General features: G+C 42.0%; 4 protein-coding genes across 4 annotated transcripts; all 4 read left to right on the top strand.

Moving 5' to 3' along the window:
* The first annotated feature begins 6,296 nt into the window (after nt 1-6,296).
* LOC122037517 (protein trichome birefringence-like 34) lies at nt 6,297-8,380 on the top strand. Its single transcript, XM_042597025.1, has 5 exons — nt 6,297-6,831; nt 7,184-7,355; nt 7,436-7,638; nt 7,730-7,885; nt 7,971-8,380. The coding sequence occupies exons 1-5, from the start codon at nt 6,455-6,457 to the stop codon at nt 8,314-8,316; spliced, it is 1,254 nt and encodes a 417-aa protein (XP_042452959.1). The 5' UTR covers nt 6,297-6,454; the 3' UTR covers nt 8,317-8,380.
* Nucleotides 8,381-9,727: 1,347 nt separating this feature from the next.
* Nucleotides 9,728-11,982, top strand: LOC122037512 (laccase-3-like). Its single transcript, XM_042597020.1, has 5 exons — nt 9,728-9,907; nt 9,990-10,141; nt 10,228-10,472; nt 10,558-10,686; nt 10,784-11,982. The coding sequence occupies exons 1-5, from the start codon at nt 9,803-9,805 to the stop codon at nt 11,860-11,862; spliced, it is 1,710 nt and encodes a 569-aa protein (XP_042452954.1). The 5' UTR covers nt 9,728-9,802; the 3' UTR covers nt 11,863-11,982.
* Nucleotides 11,983-12,221: 239 nt separating this feature from the next.
* On the top strand, nt 12,222-14,081 carry LOC122037513 (PAN domain-containing protein At5g03700-like). Its single transcript, XM_042597021.1, has 2 exons — nt 12,222-12,870; nt 12,957-14,081. Exons 1-2 carry the CDS (start codon nt 12,475-12,477, stop codon nt 13,962-13,964), a joined length of 1,404 nt encoding a protein of 467 aa, XP_042452955.1. The 5' UTR covers nt 12,222-12,474; the 3' UTR covers nt 13,965-14,081.
* A 123-nt stretch (nt 14,082-14,204) lies between these two features.
* LOC122037508 lies at nt 14,205-19,624 on the top strand. The gene is made up of 3 exons (XM_042597015.1): nt 14,205-16,060; nt 16,145-17,196; nt 19,366-19,624. Exons 1-3 carry the CDS (start codon nt 14,693-14,695, stop codon nt 19,622-19,624), a joined length of 2,679 nt encoding a protein of 892 aa, XP_042452949.1. The 5' UTR covers nt 14,205-14,692.
* Nucleotides 19,625-20,708: the final 1,084 nt, after the last annotated feature.

The following is a 20,708-nucleotide window of genomic DNA, read 5'->3' on the forward strand; positions in this document are numbered from 1 at the left end:
ATATACTAAAACGTGTTTCCTTCAAAAATGTCTCATTCTACATGTAACTCTAGCTCAAATTCTAGCTCGACAAGCAAACACAAAGTCCATGTTGAAATCGATGAGCAAGCTTATGATCCAGATGAATAACTAATGTTATTGGTTCTTTAACAACACCAACAATTTATGGAAGCATATCAGAGGAGGGACACACGAAGAAGAACAAGGTTCATCCAAAGAAATCGTGAAGTCGGGCATGAGAGGCTTGTCAATGATTATTTCTCTATAAACCCTGAGTATCATGATGAAATAATTTGAAGACAATTTCGAATGAAAAAAGAGTTATTCCTCCGCATAGTGAATGGATTAGAGAATCATTCAGCATTTTTCAACATAGGGGCGATGCTGTGTGAAGAAAAGGGTTGTCACTACTACAAAAATGTGTTGGTGCAACGGGACCGACAAAAGGGGGGGTGAATTGCCTGAAAAATTAAAGTATACCCTCCTCAAGAACTTTCAACTCAAAACTAAACAACAACAATTAAAGTAAAAGACAGAATTAAAATAAGAGATAAGGAATTAACTTAATTACAACCAAGACAGTTGTTAATTCAAGGCGGTTGAATAGCTCCACTAGAATGTCTCCTTCACCGTAGGCGGAGAAGCCTTTTTTACACACTAAAAGAGCTTACAAGTTGCTAGGAATTAAATGCTTGAATGAATGAATATTTCCTAGCTCCAGGGGCCTTTAAATAGCTCCTGAAAATCCTATCTCGAAGGTCCAAGGCGCCTCCAACAAGGTCCAAGGCGCCTCTAACCAAGTCAAACGGATAAAACTTTATCCGCGCTCAAACGGTCATCTTTGACCTGTCGGAGACGCCTCAAACAAGATTGCCTCTAATGTGGAGGCGCCTCCAATGTTTGATTGAGGCACCTCCAAGGTGGAGGCGCCTTAAGCTTTATTTCAAGCTTACTTTCTCCTTGCTTTGACTTCCGAACCTTCATGCGTTTGGGTGATTTCAACCAACTAAAATAGGGCTCACCCGAACCCAATTTTCTGCCTTCTCCTTGAGCAGTCTTCCGTCCCGGCTTTACGTCCCTCGAACGTTACGCACGTTCTTCTCGTCCACCGGTGTACTCTTCCGCAGCTTTCTCGTCCTTCGGACGCACCGAACTCGTCGGCTCCCTTCCCGTGCCATCTTTCTCGCTAGCTGTATCTTCCGCTCGACTTCCTGCGCTCCTAAGCTCCTGCACACTTACACACAGGGATAAAAAATAAACAGGACCTAACTAACTTGGTTGATCACATCAAAACAACCACGGGGTTCAACAACCTCTCCCTTTTTGATGTGCATCAACCCAAGTTCAAGTTAGGGTAAAATCAAACAAATAGTAATTTAAGAAAATTACTAAACTAATATTTTAAGCACAAGAATTGCAATAATAGAATTTGCAACATAAAATTAAGTGATGGATTTAATATAATTGTTTAAATATTTAAACAGAATTTGAACCCATATAATTTTTTGAAAACAAACTCCCCCTGAATATGTACATTTTCTCTCCCACTTATAATAAAATTTTCAACTTGGGCATATCTCTCCCCCTTTGATCACAGCAAAAATGGGGTATAAAGAAAATTTAAGTAAACTAAATGTTGTAAAAAAAAAATCTAATTTTAGAAGAAGTTTATGTAAAAAGTGTGAAAAAATTTCCAAAAAAAAAATTAATGCAAGAAATATTTTTCTATGTAAAAATTATTTTTTTGAAGAATTTTCAAGAAAATGTTTAATAAAAACTTTTCAAAACATTATTTAATTCTAATTCTAATGTTTTTACCAGAAAGTTAATTAAACATTTATATTTCAATATTTCAGCTTCCAGGTCGTGACGAGGCACTAGGCCTTCTTGATTATTGGAGCAACAACCACTTCCTTAGACAAAGCTTCATAAAATTTTTTTAAACATTTAATCTCTTTTCTGATAGTCTTAATTCAATAAAAATTTAAATTTAGCACAGATTTTGGAACCCAATAGAGGTTCCTTCCTACAGGATTAATAAAAAATCTAGGGGGTACACAAGTTTTAGGAATTTTCCTAAGTTGATCTTGATGCTTTCTAATATACCAGTTTAATTTACCAAAAATTCTTAATTTAGATTTTTGGAAAACATTTGAACATTCAGCAAATTTCAACTTTTCAATTTGCATTTTCAAATGAACATTTTCTGATTTTAACTTATCTAGCAATTTACTTAAATCAGCGTTCTCATTTTCTAATTTAAGTAAATCTTTAGAAAGAGATTTAATAAACTTAAAGGACTGCTTGGGAGTTAGATTACGTACCTCACTTACCTATATATTCGTAGCTCCCCTTTCATCGCAGCTTTCTTCTTCTGATGTTCCTCCCCCTTCATCTATGCTCATTTCTGAGTTTGACTCTTCTTCCAGCTAATGGTTAGCCATTAGCGCTAACCCCGAGAATTCTTTGACGTCTTATTCGGAGGATGAGTCTGACCATGTGGCCTTCAGGTTCTTCTGTTTGGAGGATGATTGTTGCTTTTCCTTTACTTTTTCCTTTTTCTTCAATTTTGGGCAGTCATCTTTGATGTGTCCTTCTTCGTTGCAGTTGTAGCAACGAACCGTCCTTTTATTTCGCTGAAGTTCTTTGTCTGCGATCTAAATTTATTAGTATTAAAAAATTTATTGAAACGTCTTACCAATAGAGTCGCTTCGGATTCATCGATCGAGGCTTCGGAGTCAGAACCGTTTATTCTTGCATTTAAGGTAATGTTCTGACTAGTCTTCTGTACTCCATTGGGCTCTGCAGCTCGAGATTCGTGAAGTTCAAAAGTAGAAAATAAATTTTCTAAAGTACTCACCTCGAAGTCCTTAGAGATGTAGTATGCATCTACTAAGGACGCTCATTCTGGAGTTCTGGGGAAGGCGTTGAGCACGTACCGGATCGAGTTCCGGTTCGTTACTTCTTCTCCAAGGTTACTTAGTTGAGTTATTAGCTCCTTAATCCTTGCTTGGAGTTGCGTTACCTTCTTGCCATTATTCATTCGGAGGTTCGTAAGTTGAGTCCGGAGGATGTCGCGTCTTGCAAGCTTCGCTTCGGAGGTACCTTCATGAAGCTCTAGGAATTTTTCCCAGAGGTCTTTCGCGGAGTCGTAGCTTCCGATCCGACTTACCTCCTGAGGCGGCAGAACGCTGAGCAGGTGGAACTCAGCCTTTCCGTTGGCGACGAAATCTGCTTGTTCCTTATTTGTCCAGTTGAATTCTTCTTTGTCTTTTGGCGTTGCATATCCATATTTCATTATTAAAAGTATATCAAATTCATTTTTAAAAAATACCTCCATTTTTCGCTTCCAAGTAGCGAAGTCTCTGTCGAACTTCGGGGGATGAATGTTCACGTCGGCCATCGTCCTGATCTTTGTGCTTCAGTTGGCGGTTAGTCCTTCTGAGGCTGTCGGGCTCTGATACCACTTGTTTGTGCAGCGGGGTCGGCAAGAGAGGGGTGAATTGCCTGAAAAATTAAAGTATACACTCCTCAAGAACTTTCAACTCAAAACTAAATAACAACAATTAAAGTAACAGGCAGAATTAAAATAAGAGACAATGAATTAACTTAGTTACAACCAAGACGGTTGTTAATCCAAGGCGGTTGAATAGCTCCACTAGAATGTCTCCTTCACTGTAGGCGGAGAAGCCTTTTTTACATACTAAAAGAGCTTACAAGTTGCTAGGAATTGAATGCTTGAATAAATGAATATTTCTTAGCTCTAGGGGCCTTTAAATAGCTCCAGGTAATCCTATCTCGATGGTCCAAGGCGCCTCCAACAAGGTCCAAAGCGCCTTTAACCAAGTCAAACGAATTAAACTTTATCCGCGCTTAAATGATCATCTTTGACCTATCGGAGGCGCCTCAAACAAGATTGAAGGCGCCTCCAATGTGGAGGTGCCTCCAATGTTTGATTGAGGCGCCTCCAAGGTGGAGGCGCCTCCAATACTGGCTTGAGGCGCCTTAAGCTTTATTTCAAGCTTGCTTCCTCCTTGCTTTGACTTCCGAAACTTCATGCATTTGGGTGATTTCGGTCAACCAAAATAGGGCTCACCTGAACTCAATTTCTGGCCTTCTCCTCGAACAGTCTTCCGTCCCGGCTTTACGTCCCTCGAACGTCGTGCACGTTCTTCTTGCCCACCAGTGTACTCTTCCGCAGCTTTCTCGTCCTTCGGACGCACCAAGCCCATCGACTCCCTTCTCGTGCCGTCCTTTTCGCTAGCTGCATCTTCCGCTCAACTTCCTGAGCTCCTAAGCTCCTGCACACTTAGACACAAGGATCAAAAACAAACAGGACCTAACTAATTTGGTTGATTACATCAAAACAACCACGGGGTCCAACAAAATGCCCACCGCTATGATTCGTCAACTGGCTTACGAAGTCCTTGCCGACCATCTTGACGAGTACCTACGTATGAGTGAATCAACTACCATCAGGTATTTTTTTCAAGTTCTGCAAATATGTGGTTGAAATATTTGGTGATAGGTACTTGAGAATGCCAAATGCTGATGATGTTCAAATTCTTCTTCAAATGCATGATGAGAGACACGACTTCCCTAACATACTGGGTAGCTTTGATTGTATGCATTGAAAATGAAAAAAATTGTCCAGTTACTTGGAAAAGTCAATTTACAAGGGGACATGGGTCACCAACAATCGTACTTGAAACGGTCGCGTCTCATGACTTGTGGATATGACATGCATTCTTTGGGGTCGCCGGTTCACGTAACGATATTAACGTGTTATATGAATCTCTCATATCCAGCAACGTCTTGCAAGGAAATGCACCGAATATTAATTTCACGATGAATGACACTGTATATACGAAGGTTATTATCTAACAGATGGAATATATCCCGAGTGGGCTACTTTCGTTATGGTCTTTCCTTGCCCGGAGGATCCTAAGAGGAAGTTGTTTAAGGAAAGACAGGAGTATGCAAGAAAAGATGTCGAATGGGCATTTGAGGCGCTCCAATCTCGATGGTCGATTGGCAGAGGTCTAGCTCGTTATTGGTATAAGAAAAAGTTAAAACAAATCATGTTAACATGTATTATTTTGCATAACATGATTGTTGAGGATGAGGGAAGTCATGTGATAAATTGGTATAATGATGAAGGTGATAAACCCGCACAACCTATCTATGGCTCAAATCGAGGATTTTAGGATTATGTTCGGACAAATTCTGAAATACATGACACTCAAGTTCATCATCAACTTCGCGCCGATTTAGTTGAGCATATCATAAGACAATACAACAACAATTTGTGAATTAGCATTTCATATGTTATTTTTAATTTCATCATAATGTGGTTTATTCGAAGTTATTGTTGCATTTCAATTTCATAATTACATGATAATTTTAAATAAATTTTATTTTCCCAACTTTATAATTTTAACTGCTTAATTGTCATACGGCACGCCCACATCTTATGCTAAATCTTTTTCTAGTTTGGCTGCTTCAGCTTCTCTTCAAAGAAAAATACAATATAAGAAGTATTTAGGCAAAACATGTTTATGCATTGTTTAAATACTTCTTATGTTATGGTATTTCTCATATATATCGATTTTATTTAATAAATATATTTTAAAAAAATTAATATTATTTTGTAAAAATAGTAAAATTAGTTTTTAAAGTAAATTTTTTATTTAAAAATAATAATAATTTAAATATTTTAAAATATATTTAAAATAAAATATATTTATTTAATATGATATAATTTTAGGATGTTTGAATAGCTGTAAAATTCAATCATTATTATGAATGTTAATATTAAAAGAATATGGATAAAAGATATTTATTATATAATAGTAAATTTTAGAGATAATAAATATTATTATATTATAATGAAAATGAAGTGTTGATCTGGAGTTACAAGAGCACCTTTTTGCCCTTTAACCGTCACACCTCATTGTTACCGGTGACGTTATCCTTGCTGGTTTTCCGTAACCGAAGTGCCTGACATCCTCCCTAATCCGCAACTTCCTGGGTAACTCTACTCTAGGTCTAGATAAACCGTTTCTCTAATAGTGCCATCTGGGATATAAGTTGACCGGATCTTTAGATCAGCCACATGGGTACGGCAGTTTCTTTCCTTTCAAGCAATCCCAAAAAGCTTCTGCAAGCAGTCTGTTCTTATTTAGCTTTCCGCGTTAGTGATCCTTCACCATCACATCCTTATAGACACCAAACGATCAACACTACAATAATTCATGCCTCCACCAAACACCATCAATTAATGTTTCCCTCAACAATTCAGTTATTCACAGTAATTCGCGAACATGGTTTAGCACAATTCCTTCACTCTACAGAGCAAGCAACACCATTTCCCAACCATCACAATTGGCATCCCACCAGAAATATGCGCAGAAATAAAGCACCACTGCGCTAGTGTTGGGCATGCTTGCATTGCATGAATGACATGGCTAAGAAGAGTAACAATGCTGCTGCTCTTCTCGTTCCCTTCTTGTTCTCCTTGATCTTAGTTTTGGTGATTGCCATCTCGCTTTCCTACGATAAAGTGAATCGCATCCTCCCAATTAGCACAGTCGAGCACCAAGAGCAAGAGGCAATGATGAGAAGCAGTACTGTGAGCGATGAATCTAGCACAGAGTCGGAGGGCTGTGACTTGTTCTCCGGGAGGTGGGTTTTCGATGACGAGAGGCGCCCATTGTATTCGGGATTACAGTGCGAGTACATGCATGATGAGGTAGCTTGCGAGAAGTATGGCCGGAGGAATCTCAAGCATCAGCAATGGAGGTGGCAGCCAAATGGATGCGACATCCCCAGGTATGATACTTCAAAGAAATTTCTCATCTGTTGCAGTTCTAAGAGATTATTAATTATTTCTTTTAGGAATTTAGAGCATGATTAAATACATTATTGGAGATCAGTCACTCTAAAGTTAACTTTTCTGGAAAAGTATAAGAAACCAAAGTATATATCATATTTCTTAATCATTGGACAACAATCTGCCTGCCAAATAACTTTGATGCTACAGCTTTGTAATTGTAATGGTATAGTCTATAGTCTGATTTGGTGGAAAGTTTCATAATTATTTGTAATTATGGATTTTAATTTATTTTTTATCTTGTCAATTATCCCAAATTCAATCAATGAAACTACTAACGTTGGCAAACAGGTTTGATGCTGGCAAATTTCTGACAAGATTAATAGGAAAAAGAATTGTGTATGTGGGTGATTCCCTCAACCGGAATCAATGGGTATCAATGGTGTGCATGGTGGAGTCTTTTATAAGCAGTGAGAGCAAATCTATGATCTATAATGGCTCACTGATGTCCTTTAGAGCAAAGGTAAAAACGTTCCATGTCTGCACTGTAAACTTATGTTTGAGCTTCTGAAACTTATGTTTGTCTTGGAGCATAATTTGCAGGATTTCAATGCATCGATTGACTTCTACTGGTCTCCTTTGTTGCTAGAATCTAACTGTGATGATCCAGTGAACCACAGAAAGACAAACCGCATCATGCGGGCGAATTCGATCGAGACGCATGCTCGACAATGGGCAGATGCGGATATACTCGTGTTCAACTCTTATTTATGGTGGAAACAGCCTGGGATGAAGATGAAGGTCTTGTAAGTTACAGAAAGAAAACATTTGTGTGCTCTATTACTTTCTTTTGTTGGCCTAATTTAACTGATTTGAGTTTCATATTTCTTTGGCAAGGCATGGATCGTTTGAGGATGAGATCAAGAAGGTAGAGGAGTTGGAGATGGTAGAGGGCTTTGAGTTAGCACTCAAGGAATGGTCCGGTTGGCTCGAATTGAATCAGAACCCCAATGCCAAGCTTTTCTTTGTCAGCTTGTCACCAACACATGTTTGGTCAGTATTGCCATTCAGATTCGTTACTGCATTGTCTAGCTAGTTGATTGATACAGAAACTCAGAATGAAAGGTGATTTTCGCAGGGGAGATGAGTGGGGTGCAGCAAGCAATCAAAATTGCTACAATGAAACAGAACCAATTCACAGAGAAGGGTATGCAAGTAGAGGATCAGATCACAAGATGTTGCACATGGTTGAGAACACCATCATGAAAATGAGGCGAAAAGGCCTAAGCGTGCAGTTGCTTAACATAACTCAGCTGTCAGAGTATCGAAAAGACGGGCATCCCTCCGTTTACAGGAGATATTGGGTTAATCTAACGCAAGAACAACTTGCCAACCCTACTAGCTATTCGGACTGCACACATTGGTGTCTTCCAGGAGTTCCTGATGCATGGAATGAGCTCCTTTATAGTTACATTGTTTTGTAAACAGGATGTAATTTCTACCTATTTTTCCTGCTCAATTGAAGCAACAACAGAGTTTCTTAGAATAGTTTGTTTAGTAAATTGAGAATTCCCTTCAGTCTTATTAAAATTCTCACCATCCAGTGCTGGTTAGAACTGAAACGAGTGCATACATCCATTAAAATGTTGATGATGAAACAGGGTAGGTCAGCAGTGGTGTCATCTCCTTTTGACTGAACTACTAGTCTACTACCTCGTTTCAAGGTAGATCCGTTACCTTAGCGGCCTACGCCCTGGGGGCTCTACTACTACTACTCTACTACCTCGTTTCAAGATATGATGGTTGTCGTTCACCAGCTTAATAGATAGTGTAATCACATTTCCTTCCGATTGAATCCATTGATCGATATCAATGGACTAATCTGCATTTCAGTATGTAAGTGGCATCAGCAACTTTATGGTCGGTAATAGCTAGTTCATCCATGCACCTAATTAGTTACTATATGTCAAACTCTATCTTTTAAGATAAACCTTTAACAGTTCGTGGAAATTTTAAACTAATTAAATTCTTCAAACGCAAGTTACATGAGCAAGACGAACTCTAGCTATATCAAATTCTTCAAAAGGACATGGTGGTTATCTTTCTCTAGAAGCAAGAGAGGGTAAGGGTTTAGGGGCCCCCACGGGCTGGATCAGTTGTAAGGATGCTTGACGCTTGCAACGGAGGTTCAGGGGTTGAAGGTCGTCAGTTGCACACGGACGTAAAACCTCGGTCTGCTGCGCTTTAAATTCCACTCGACTTCCAGTCACCCTTCCTGCCCAGCTTAACTGTGATTTATCTCCTCTGGATATCTGTGGGGTCGAACCCAGAAGATCACTAAAATGACGGTTCCACCTTTTGCAACAAAGAGAGGGTAAGGAAAAGAATCCTCACTGTAGACTTTGTGAGCCAAAAGTCAGATCGATGAGAAATTGAAATTTAAGGTCAGATCGACAAGATCAACTCGGCCAAAAGTTGCATCTTGTCCACCAACCCTAACCAAACCTGAGACCAGTTAATTGATTAGTAATTACAAATTTCAAAAGCAATCTGTTGGTGCATGCGAAAAGAATTGCTAAAATGCATGAAAATATGATTTATTTATTATTTTTAGAGAAAAGAAAAGGTTAAAAACATCATTATGATGCGTTGTCTAAAAGAGTTTACTTGCAAACTTGTGAAGGAAGCTGAAATTACTATGTCTAACAAAGACCCTAGCGAAGTGGGTGCACCAAGCCACCAACTGCCTCACGGTTCAACGAACAGTTTGATCATAGAACATATATGTATATATGAACGATGTAAAAATAACTCGAAAAAGCATGCACAAAATCCAAACCTAATCTGCCAACCATAGCTCATGTTCACTAGCTAACCGCTATATAAGACGACGTAAACGTTCTTCTTTCCATTCTACATCGGTCACTGCCTCCCTGATATCTCAAACTTCCAAGCACTACCACTGCTTGTATGGAGTGTTTCCCCAAAATTAATCTTCTTCTTACCTTCCTTTTAGCTCTCAATTCACTTCTCTTTTATGGAATCGACGCAGAAGTGCAGCACCACGACTTCGTGGTGAGCACTCGATCTTTCTTAGTTTACTGATCTACTACTCGAGTGAATCAAAGCCATGAATGACGACTGCGTGTATATGCAGGTGCAAGAGACGCCGGTGAAGAGGCTGTGCGCGGCTCATAATATCATCACCGTCAACGGGCAGTTTCCGGGGCCGACCATAGAGGTCAAGAACGGCGACACGATCATTATCAATGTCGTCAATCAAGCGAGATACAATGTCACACTTCACTGGTACTCTATACATTACTTAGATGGCCATTGATTGGTAATCAAATTACTTGCATAGATAATTGACGGTGGCTTATGCGGTGATTAAGGCATGGAGTGAGGCAGCTGAGGACGGCGTGGGCGGACGGGCCGGAGTTTGTGACGCAGTGCCCCATCAAGCCAGGCGGCAGCTACAGGTACAGGTTCACGATCCAGGGACAGGAAGGGACTCTGTGGTGGCATGCGCACAGCTCCTGGCTCAGGGCCACTGTCTATGGAGCTCTCATCATCCGTCCCAAGGAAAACACTTCCTACCCATTCGCCATGCCTAAGAGAGAGATCCCTCTCATACTCGGTACGCTACCTTTTGTCCATTGACGAGTAACAAGTATACACTCCATGGCTTTGCAGCTGAAGGTTTTAATTTGTGACGAAAACAGGGGAGTGGTGGGACAGGAATCCCATTGACGTCGTCAGAGAAGCAACGCGCACCGGTGGCTCTCCCAACATCTCCGATGCCTTCACCATCAACGGCCAGCCCGGTGATCTCTATAACTGCTCCCACAAAGGTCCCCCTCCATTAGTTAGCTCCAATCACCCGAAGTATTCTTGACATTCGTGATTAATTAATTAATTACCTGCTGAATGCTGATCGATTGATTGCAGAGACCACTGTGATTCCGGTGAAGGCCGGCGAGACGAATCTCCTCCGTTTCATTAACGCTGCGCTCAACAACGAGCTCTTCGTCGCCATCGCTAACCACAAGATGACGGTGGTGGCCACCGACGCCTCGTACACCAAGCCCTTCACCACCTCCGTGCTCATGCTCGCTCCGGGTCAAACCACCGACGTGCTCGTCACCATGGACCAACCTCTCTCCCGCTACTACATCGCGGCGCGCGCCTACGCCAGCGCCAAGAACGTAGCCTTTGACAACACCACCACCACCGCCATCCTCGAATACGACTGCGGTTGCGCCCAACCGGCTCCACCCCCACCGCCCATCTTCCCCGCACTCCCGGCCTACAACGATACCGCCGCCGTCTCAGCCTTCAACGCCGGGATTAAGAGCCCCTCCTCCGTCGAGGTCCCAGGCCCCGTCGATGAGAACCTTTTCTTCACCGTTGGTCTCGGCCTCTTTGACTGCCCCAAAGGAAAGACTTGCGACGGGCCCAACAACAGCCGCTTCGCCGCCAGCATGAACAATGTCTCGTTCGTTTTCCCAGGGGTCACCTCCCTACTTCAGGCCCACTACCATCGGCTGCCCGGCGTCTTCACCACCGACTTCCCGGCGGTGCCACCCGTGGCCTTCGACTACACGGCGGAGAACGTGAGCAGTGGCCTGTCGCAGCCGGTGGAGGGGACGAAGGTGTACAAGCTGAAGTACGGCTCGGTAGTGCAGCTGGTCCTGCAGGGCACCAACATCGTCACCGGCGAGAATCACCCGATCCACATCCACGGCTACGACTTCTACATTCTAGCGGAGGGGTTCGGGAACTTCAACCCGGCGAAGGACAACGCCAAGTTCAACTTGGTGGACCCGCCGATGCGCAACACCGTGGGTGTGCCGGTGAACGGCTGGGCCGTGATCCGCTTCGTGGCGAACAACCCCGGCATCTGGCTCATGCACTGCCACTTGGACGTGCACATCACTTGGGGACTAGCCATGGCCTTCCTGGTGGAAAATGGAGAGGCGGAGCTGCAGTCCCTTGAATCCCCGCCCCTTGATCTGCCGGCTTGCTGACCAACTTCATTCATCATTTTACATAATCGCTACAGAAATTTTAAGAGTTTACATCATTCGATTCGATAAAAACATCTATGATTTTGTTAATGGTAAATAAAATTTGCTTCAAATTATTCACTCAGCTCTTCCAACCGATGTTTTGACCGCATGAGCCTTGTTGGTTGACTGAGACCTTGTCGCCGAATTTGGCAAGTCTGCCACGTTTAGCAAGTAGTCATTAGTCCCATAAATTGAAGGCCCAAAAGAGCCAAAGCCAGCCGGCAATCCTGTCGTCGCCCCTGTAAATGGAGAGGATCGCAATTCCAACTCACTCTCCATAGATACATTAGCGCGCGTAATCATTGTCCCTCGCACGCTCGCGTTGTTGTTCCCTCCCACTTTCTCTGCTCATCGTCGGTGGAGTCCTTCCCACTGGCGAAGCAAATTTGCCTTCCCAAATCCCAACTATGCAAGCAACTGCGTAATTACCTTCCTCAAAATTCTCACCAACAAATCCACTCTTCCCAATACCATTTCCGGCTCAACATTTATTGTGTTTCCTTTCTTTGCCTAGCTGCCAATTTCTTATTTCTTAATCCATTGCTATATGAGATGAGTAGTGATCCGTAAATGGGACGTGCCTTTCCCTTCTTCCTCCTCCTCAGTCTCCGCCTCTTCCTCCACTATGCAAGCTCTGCCTCGAGCTTCCCCACTGGCAGCCGTGTCACCGTCGGCTTTCCTTCCCCGTTCCAGCCAGGCTTCATAGGGAGAGCCTACGTGCTCTCCGCCGGGAATGCCCCGCCGGGCTTACGGGCGGCGCTCAGCGTCGAGGCCGTCCAAGGCCGCTACTCCTGCTCCATGGTCGTTCTCCTCGGAGGCTTGAAGGTGTGGTCATCAGACCATTCTGCGAGATTCGCTCCGGCCGGAAGCTGCATCCTCTATCTCACCGTCGACGGCGACCTGCAGATCAAGGACAGCACCGGCCGCGTCGGATGGCGTTCGGGAACTCCGGGCGTAGGCGTGCAGGTAACTCGACATCTTATTCGATCGGTATAATCGTTCGTATTGAATTGGACGTGTACAAATATTCGCCACGCGTTTACTTGAAACAGAGTGTCCGCCTTCAAAAGAGAACGGGCAATCTCATCCTCGCCGACGCGACGAACCGAACCAGATGGCAAAGCTTCGACCACCCGACGCACACGCTGCTCTGGAGACAGCAACTCAATTCCTCGGGCAAGCTCACGTCCTACCCGGTCAATTCCTCCGCGTCCTACTCCTTCGAGGTGGAGCAGGACAAGGTCGCCGCCTACCTGCATTGGAAAGGCCACACCTACTCCTACTGGGAGCTGAAGCCTCGGCCGCGCAGAAGAATCGCGTTCGTCAAGCAGGCATCCAACGGGCTCAAGGTGTTCGACGAAAGATCCAAGAAAATTGCTCAAATCCTGGCGATGAATTCTGAGGCTGTTAGATTCTTGTCCTTCGGAAGCAAAGGCAACGTCGGCCTCTACTACTACTCTGCCTCGCGAGGCGAGTTCGAGGCGTCGTACAGAGCTCTCCGGTTCTGTGACCTCCCGCTTCCATGCGGACCTTACGGCGTCTGTTCTCCCACTGAAAGCTGCTCGTTTCTGCAAATTTCCGGACTGGAATACCAGGCCGACTTCTGCGAGTCGGCGACCGCTGACTTGGAGATGGTGGAGCTGGAAGGGATCGTGACTGTGCTGAGAAGCCCATCGCCGACGGTCAACGTTAGCAAGGAGGAGTGTTTGCTTTCCTGCTTGGAAGATTGTTCTTGTGCCGCCGCTTTGTACCTGAATGGCAATGGCAATGGCGATGGCAATGGCGATGGCATGGTCGGTACGGGAGACTCGTGCAACCACTACGTTCTCGTCGGCGGCGCACGAGAGGTAGAGATGGGGGCGGCCGATGAATCTAGCTATTGGATAAAAATCGCCAAGAAAGCGAGTGGGCGTCGTGACGCTTCTTCCGGTCTGACGATGAAGGTCCTTGTCGGTGGTGGGATCGTCGACGGGGTTGCGCTTTGTGTGATCGTCGCAGGACTTTTATACTATTTCATCAAAGTTCGTAAAAGATCAATTGAATCAAGAACTAATCATTGAGGAATCTCAAAATATATTTCAATTTTTTTTTTCTTTCTGAAAATCTCAAATTTTAAAAGCATTTTGGAGGAAAAGAGACTTGTTAATGGATTAAAAATGGTTAAAATTAATTTGAGATCGACCATAAAAATATATTTTTTATTCCCTTGCCGAGAAGAGTATTTGACAAAGGAGAGACATATTTAGTACTTTTTCCCTGCGAACGATAATGAATAGGGAAACAAGAGCATGGGGAAAAATTGAAGCGTTCATTTGACAACTAGATCGTGTCTATACTCTTCTCTCTCCTTCTCTCTCTGAGCCATGGGCGCGGACCAGACAGAATTAGGGTTTTCTCGGTGAGCCACCTCGGCGGCATCATGCGTCGCTCCTTCGTCTCCATTTTTGTTCGGCATCCTCGCTTTATTTATTCCTGACTGCGCTGATCAAGGAAGCTCTCTCTCTCCCTCTCGGTCGCTTGCTGCATCGAGGTTCCGATTCGATTGTGGCTCCTTCGGACATTGGGTGATTCTAGGGCCTTGCTTGCGGTATTGGGATTTGGGGATTCTTCGACTCTGCGTATTTTTTTCTTCTTTTTCTGGAGGTCGAACGCGCCGAGATTGAACGGTGGTTGAGGAAGAATCGAGAAATGGTGTAGCAGAAGATTCGGTTTCCCAAGCTCGCAATTTGTTCGGTTTCGTTTGGAAATTCAGATAGTCGCGTCTGGCTAGGGCGCTGGTTCTTGAATAATGTGTATACTTTGTGTAGTTCCGAGGTGGTCGCGGAAGATTGCCACCTTGTTGCCTTGGCTGCTGTTCCCAGTTCTTCTGTTTTGGGGCATGTCGCCGCTCCTCCCTCCGCGGCTGCGCTTTGAGGTCACCTCGCCTAGGATCGCTTGTCTGACCGTCCTCGTCCTGACACTCGTCTGGTACAAGGCTTTGGTGCCGCTATTGAATTATTTGCAGGCTTGCATGGCAGCTCGCGAACGCGAGCGCCAGCGGGCACTTGCAATTGACATGCAGACGCTTTTGAAGACTGCCATCCGCCGCTGCCGGAACTGTCACACCCCATACAGGGATCAGAATCCTACTGGAGGCCGCTTCAAGTGCTCTTACTGTGGCCAATTTTCTAAAAGGCCCATCTTGGATCTCCCATGTTCTGTTAGGAGCTCTTCGTTCAGTGAACTTATGAGGAGTTGTGGATGGATATGGAGTCAGGATCGGCAAGCCCAGAGAAACACCAATTGGAGTTGTTCTACTGTTGCGAAATTCTCATCATTTCTCATTTTCTTCCCTTTCAATCTGATTTTCTATTTATTTGTCAGTATGAGATGGCTCTGTAGAGTAGTATTCAGAAACAGTTCGTCAGATGATGGTTCTGACACTGACCACAAAGGGGCGTTATATAAGAGTGAGGATGATGGAGGGAACCTGCATGAGAGAAGATGGGAGAAAACCAGGAGGAAAGCTGAAGAGAAACGTCAGACAAAGATGGAAAAAGAGATGCTGGAAGAGGAAGAAAGAAAGCAAAGAGAGGAAGTTGCAAAGCTGATAGAAGAAAGAAGAAAGATGAGAGATGAGAAATTGAAAGCTGAGGGAGAAACTTCAAAGGGCTCCATTGTTGACGAGGAAAGAGACAGTAATAAGCACGGAAAGAAAAGAAGAAAAGATAGAAGAAACGACAAGGATAGGGGATCTAGCAAGAGCAATTCTGATGTTGAGGATTTAGAGAAAAGGGTGAGCAACATGAATGAGAGAAAGTATGGGTTTTACAATAAGAATAGGAATGAGAGACATGATGCAATGAGAAATCCAGCAGTGATGTCAAAGGCACATGCCTTGGATACTTCACATGGAAATAAAATGGTAACAGGTAAAACAAGATACTCTAGTCATATAACTGGCAACTTTTCATCAAGAGGTTTTGATGGCTCCATATTTTTTGGGAGAAATACCCAGAATCCAACTAGCGTGGTAAAGAAACCAATTAAACCAGTTACAGTTTTCATGAATCACACTTTCAAAAATGTCAGAAAGTCTCAAGTGGCTGGAGATGTAAGTGTTAATACTATGTCAAGTGGAGATAGTAGTTTTCTCAAAGGCAACCTTCATCAGCCTGTAAGTTGTCATGAATCAAGCTCTTTAGTATTCTTGTTTCTGATAACTGTTTGTTTTGATTGTTGAAGTCTTTGCATTTCCTAGATGAATTCATCTGTGCAACCACGCCAAGCTACTCTGAAGAAACCATGGCATCAACTATTCACTAATCCAGCTCCCACAAACCCTGCAACGACTTCAACAAGTCGCAATAATAACAGTGAAGTAGAAGCTCAGATTACAGACCTAAATAACCAGAAGTTGCGATCGGACAATTTCTGTGACAGTCAAACTAACTTTGCACAACCATTTCCTTTAACTTCTATGACCTCATCCAGTTTCTTATTTAGTAGTACTTCTCCCAAAAGCTTGTCAGTAGAATCCTTATTTACTTCCATTAAGGATTCAACATCAAGTTTCACATCAGAAGAAGCAGAAAATTTTGAAGATCCATGCTATGTGCCGGACATTATATCCTTGCTTGGTCCAGTTTCTGAGGAGCTTGACAATTTTCCATTAGATACAAGTTCTGATTTTCTTTGTAATGATAAGGTGGTGGAATCTCAAGTGTTAAAGAGTCCTTCTGCTTCTGGAATCATATCCAAGCCTTCTCCAATTGAGTGTCCTATTTCCAGATTGCAAAATTCAGAAGAAAAACAGACTAGTTTTGGCCAAGTTTCATGTAACAAGTCTCAGGATTTACATATGACAAATGTTGATGAGTCACAAGGTATATGGCAGATGTGGGAACCTCCATTGGATCAGAACATAGGGTTATTAGGAGGGCCTTCCAGATGGCTTTCAACTATAGGACATCAGAATCCAGAACAAGAAGATATATTAAATATTTTCTCAAACAACTCTTTGATATCACAAAGCATGAAGGGGAGCCCTGCACTTTTGAGTGCCAAATCTCCACAGCATGTTCTTGGTGGTATTCAGCAGAATGGAGTCACACATGGTGCAAATAGTGCTGCTATGAATGGTAGTGATCCTTGGATGCAGATACGGCCTTTACAATCATTAGCTTCTGATGAAGAAAACCATTTACTTCCTCTGAGTCTCATAGATAATATGCAGCAAAATGATGCAATGATAATTAGTCCAAACAAGTCAAAACATGATTGCTCTATTGTATCTCCTATTAGTTGGCTGAGGTGAGTCCTCCATATGCATAACAATGGTTCCTTGCAGAGTCTATGTTTCTGTATTGGAATTATATATTTATATTGTTCATCTTCACTGCATTGAATCCCTCTGAACGTTTTGATATTGTGCTTCTGAGTGTACTTACTGACTGAGGAATAACTGCAAATGAGTTACATTCCATCAAAAACGAGTATGATTCCACCAGTGATCTCGTCATCTATTTTATCACTACAATTCAAGTTCCAGTGATCTTTTGTGCAAGTTTTAGACATTGCATCTTCAAAATTAATTAAAGTCTAGTTATCACAATAAAAGAAGGGTGGTCCATCTTTTTTATGATTCCACATGTAATTTGAATAGACAATTCTTGGTTGTAATTTTTTTTTTTTTTGTTATATCAGTAATCTGGAACAATGTTCCATCGTTCATTATTCTTAAATATTAGGGTGAATTGTTCCCTTAATTTAAAACATTGCACAAATGGTTTCTTTTCCATGTTCTTACAGTTGGTTCTCTTTCCTAATCAATAAGTGGTGATCGGATCTACAGGCCATCTCTCTTTATCTTGTTTGCTCATCTAACATGCTTTGTCTGGCATCGATCAACACTTAGCTCTCTCTCTCTCTCTCTCTCTCTCTCAAGCTCATGATTCGCCAGTAACTTTTTCTAACATTGTTCAACTCTTAGCTAGGTTTTTTGTCATACCAATTTTTCCTGCTCTTGCATGGGGCAATTAGATCCTTTATATGTGAATGATAAAAGGCTCATAACAGGGTTGGAAGTGTTAATTCCTCATCTATTTGGTAGTGGTTCCTACAAATTCTTGGTGACTCCCCTATATCCATGGTTAGCAAAATCAGTTGATATAGTTTGTTTGAGTTGGATAAATGACATTGAATGCCATTCTGACCTTTCCTAAGAAATTGAACATCTCAGGAAGAATGATTTTAGAAATTCAAGAAACAAGGGAATTGAAGATATTGCTGGAAATGAGTTGCATTTAACTAGAAAATGTATGGAATCAATTTGAATTGGTTGAAATGGGGCCAAGTCAACTGTTTTTTGGAAACTCAATCAATCTTGTTGAGTTCTCACTAATCTCAACTCAAATCCTATTGAATTTGCACATGGAGATAATTTTTCTCTTGCGTAGATCGCATCTTGAATTGCTTAGCCTAGCTATAGCTCAAGATTTACCATGAGCTTGAGGATTGCCACTCACTAGACTTGATACTTCACCCATCTCTCTCACCCATTGTTGAAAGAGAGATTATGGATAGAGACTATCTTGATCAACCATGACCTTAAGACTTCTTCCTTTAAATGAAATCTGAGTCAAATGTAATCGAGTGGTAAAGCCTAGTGACTCATGGTTTGTGTGCATAATGAACTAGTTTAGCTGTCGGTAATACCGTTAATGCCGCAAGACGCAGATAACATAGCGAAGTAATTTTGTTCCTTTATTTTTAAAAGGGATTGGAATGAATATTCAATTGTTTTCTTTGACTATGAATATCCTTGTGTTTTAATATACCATTTTTTAGATATAATAGTGTGTAAGGCTTATATTTGTTGGGCATCTTCACTGCCCTCTGCCCAAAATACTCATTGCAACCCCTCAACAATCAAATACCTTATTTGCTAGATGGCTATCCCATTGTATTTGACCATCCATTTTCTATTTCTCAATGTTGCAACTTTTCTGCATCCTATTGATGATGCACAAGCTATTATTCTCTTTGCAAAAGTTTAAAGTTTGCAAAGTACATGCAGACCAAGTTAGACTTCTCAACCATGAGTTTTACTAAATGGATTTTCTGTTGAAAGTTTTATCACCGTATTCATCAGTCACTGAGCTCAGTCTAGTTTGTTGCATAGAGATAGTTCATAGCCTAAATTATCAGAAATTGGATCAAAAAGCTTTTTGTTCTGTCATTGTATTTTTCCATAGATTTGATTATTTTCTTTCTTTATTCTACATGCAAAGATAGTCTGATCTATGGAACTCTTATTACCTTGTGGTTTAACGTCCCATGGGCAATTCTTGTAATGTTGATTAATCTGTTTATCGTATGCTCTTTGTATGTATTCTTCTCTATATATTTATAATTGTAATCATCAGTCAGCTACTTTCTCTGCAAACATTGTCATCTAGTTCTTTCTGATGTTTCTGGCAGTTCAAAAATCTTTAGATCAAATTGGTATCACAATTTGATTCCCTGGCTAATGGTGTATTTGATTCCAAGTTCTTGTGCTAGGAGATCTAAATTGTACCCACTTTTCTCTGACTTGACCAGTACAAACAGACAGAGAGATTTCATTGGCTCGTCAGAAACCCAAATGTTTAGCGGTGAGTTGACAATACTTGTCTTGTTAAAGCTGTATTATCAACAATCTGGTGTTTGCTTAACAAGGGTGGATGCAGAATTAATTTGAAGTAAATAACATTAACTTTGCTTTAAGAGGATAAAAAAATTAAAAAAAAGTTTTTGAATTATTTATAATAATTTAAAGAAAAGTTTTACCAAAGCCGCTTAACACAAGATTTGAGTTTGATCATGAATAAGTCTGTTATTACGCCTCGGCCTCTATTGTCGATGCTATCTGTGTCAGTTTCAGATCTCACATTTTCTTCGTGCCTTTGTCAATATCGCTCATGTTTCAACTTTAGTTGACATCCCTCATGCCTTGGGCTCAAATATCGATATCGTGTACCTCAATTGTCGACATCCTCTAAGTCTCAATTGTCGATATTGTCTGTCTCGATTTTAGTTGCTAATATCATCCATGTCGATATTGTCTGTCTCGATTTTAGTTGCTAATATCATCCATGTTAATATCTGTCTTGATTTTAGTTGCTAATATCATCCATGTACCTATCTCGGTCTCAGTCATCGACATCATCTATGTCTCAGTCTATATCTTGGAATCATCCCTGTCTCAAACTCAATCTCAATCGTCAAATTTTCTCATGTCTCGCCCTCAGATCCTGACGTCATCCTACTGTCTTAGTCATCGATATCCTCAATGCCTCAGTATTAGATCTCGGCATCGTACTTGGCTTGGTCTCAGTCGCTAATATCGTCTCGATCTCAGCCTCAGCCATTGACACCATCTTGAACTCGGCCTCAGACGCCGACACCATCCTAAACTCGGCCTTAGACGCCGACACCATCTTGAACTTGATCACAGCTATCGACTCTGTCAAGGACTCAATATCAGATCTCGACATTCTCCCTATCTTGGCCTAAGTCGTCGACTTCGTCTATCCTCAAAGCACTCAACATCGATCTCATTTCCTCATCCTCGGATCATGCTTACACCCTACACTAATCCATTGAAAAAGCGTTCACATGGGGATAAGGAAGTAGCATAACCACCTCAATTATGAGAATGTTTCTCCTAGGAGATGCAAATAACAATTGTGAATATTCTATTACATATGGTACCGGATGACTCATAGATAAATGGAGTGGTAATTAATGATTATTAGATCTGGTCGTCTCATTGACTCATAGAG

This window comes from Zingiber officinale, unplaced genomic scaffold (genome assembly GCF_018446385.1).
Source record: "Zingiber officinale cultivar Zhangliang unplaced genomic scaffold, Zo_v1.1 ctg59, whole genome shotgun sequence".
Classification (NCBI taxonomy): domain Eukaryota; kingdom Viridiplantae; phylum Streptophyta; class Magnoliopsida; order Zingiberales; family Zingiberaceae; genus Zingiber; species Zingiber officinale.

Coding starts and splice junctions, on each gene's coding strand:
- LOC122037513 (XM_042597021.1), top strand. CDS start 12,475: ATGGGACGTGCCTTTCCCTTCTTCCTCCTCCTCAGTCTCCGCCTCTTC. Junction 12,871..12,956: donor CTCCGGGCGTAGGCGTGCAG/GTAACTCGACAT, acceptor TACTTGAAACAG/AGTGTCCGCCTTCAAAAGAG.
- LOC122037508 (XM_042597015.1), top strand. CDS start 14,693: ATGTGTATACTTTGTGTAGTTCCGAGGTGGTCGCGGAAGATTGCCACC. Junction 16,061..16,144: donor AAGGCAACCTTCATCAGCCT/GTAAGTTGTCAT, acceptor TGCATTTCCTAG/ATGAATTCATCTGTGCAACC. Junction 17,197..19,365: donor TCTCCTATTAGTTGGCTGAG/GTGAGTCCTCCA, acceptor TGTTTCTGGCAG/TTCAAAAATCTTTAGATCAA.
- LOC122037512 (XM_042597020.1), top strand. CDS start 9,803: ATGGAGTGTTTCCCCAAAATTAATCTTCTTCTTACCTTCCTTTTAGCT. Junction 9,908..9,989: donor TGCAGCACCACGACTTCGTG/GTGAGCACTCGA, acceptor GTGTATATGCAG/GTGCAAGAGACGCCGGTGAA. Junction 10,142..10,227: donor TACAATGTCACACTTCACTG/GTACTCTATACA, acceptor GCGGTGATTAAG/GCATGGAGTGAGGCAGCTGA.
- LOC122037517 (XM_042597025.1), top strand. CDS start 6,455: ATGAATGACATGGCTAAGAAGAGTAACAATGCTGCTGCTCTTCTCGTT. Junction 7,356..7,435: donor TGATGTCCTTTAGAGCAAAG/GTAAAAACGTTC, acceptor CATAATTTGCAG/GATTTCAATGCATCGATTGA. Junction 7,886..7,970: donor TTGTCACCAACACATGTTTG/GTCAGTATTGCC, acceptor TGATTTTCGCAG/GGGAGATGAGTGGGGTGCAG.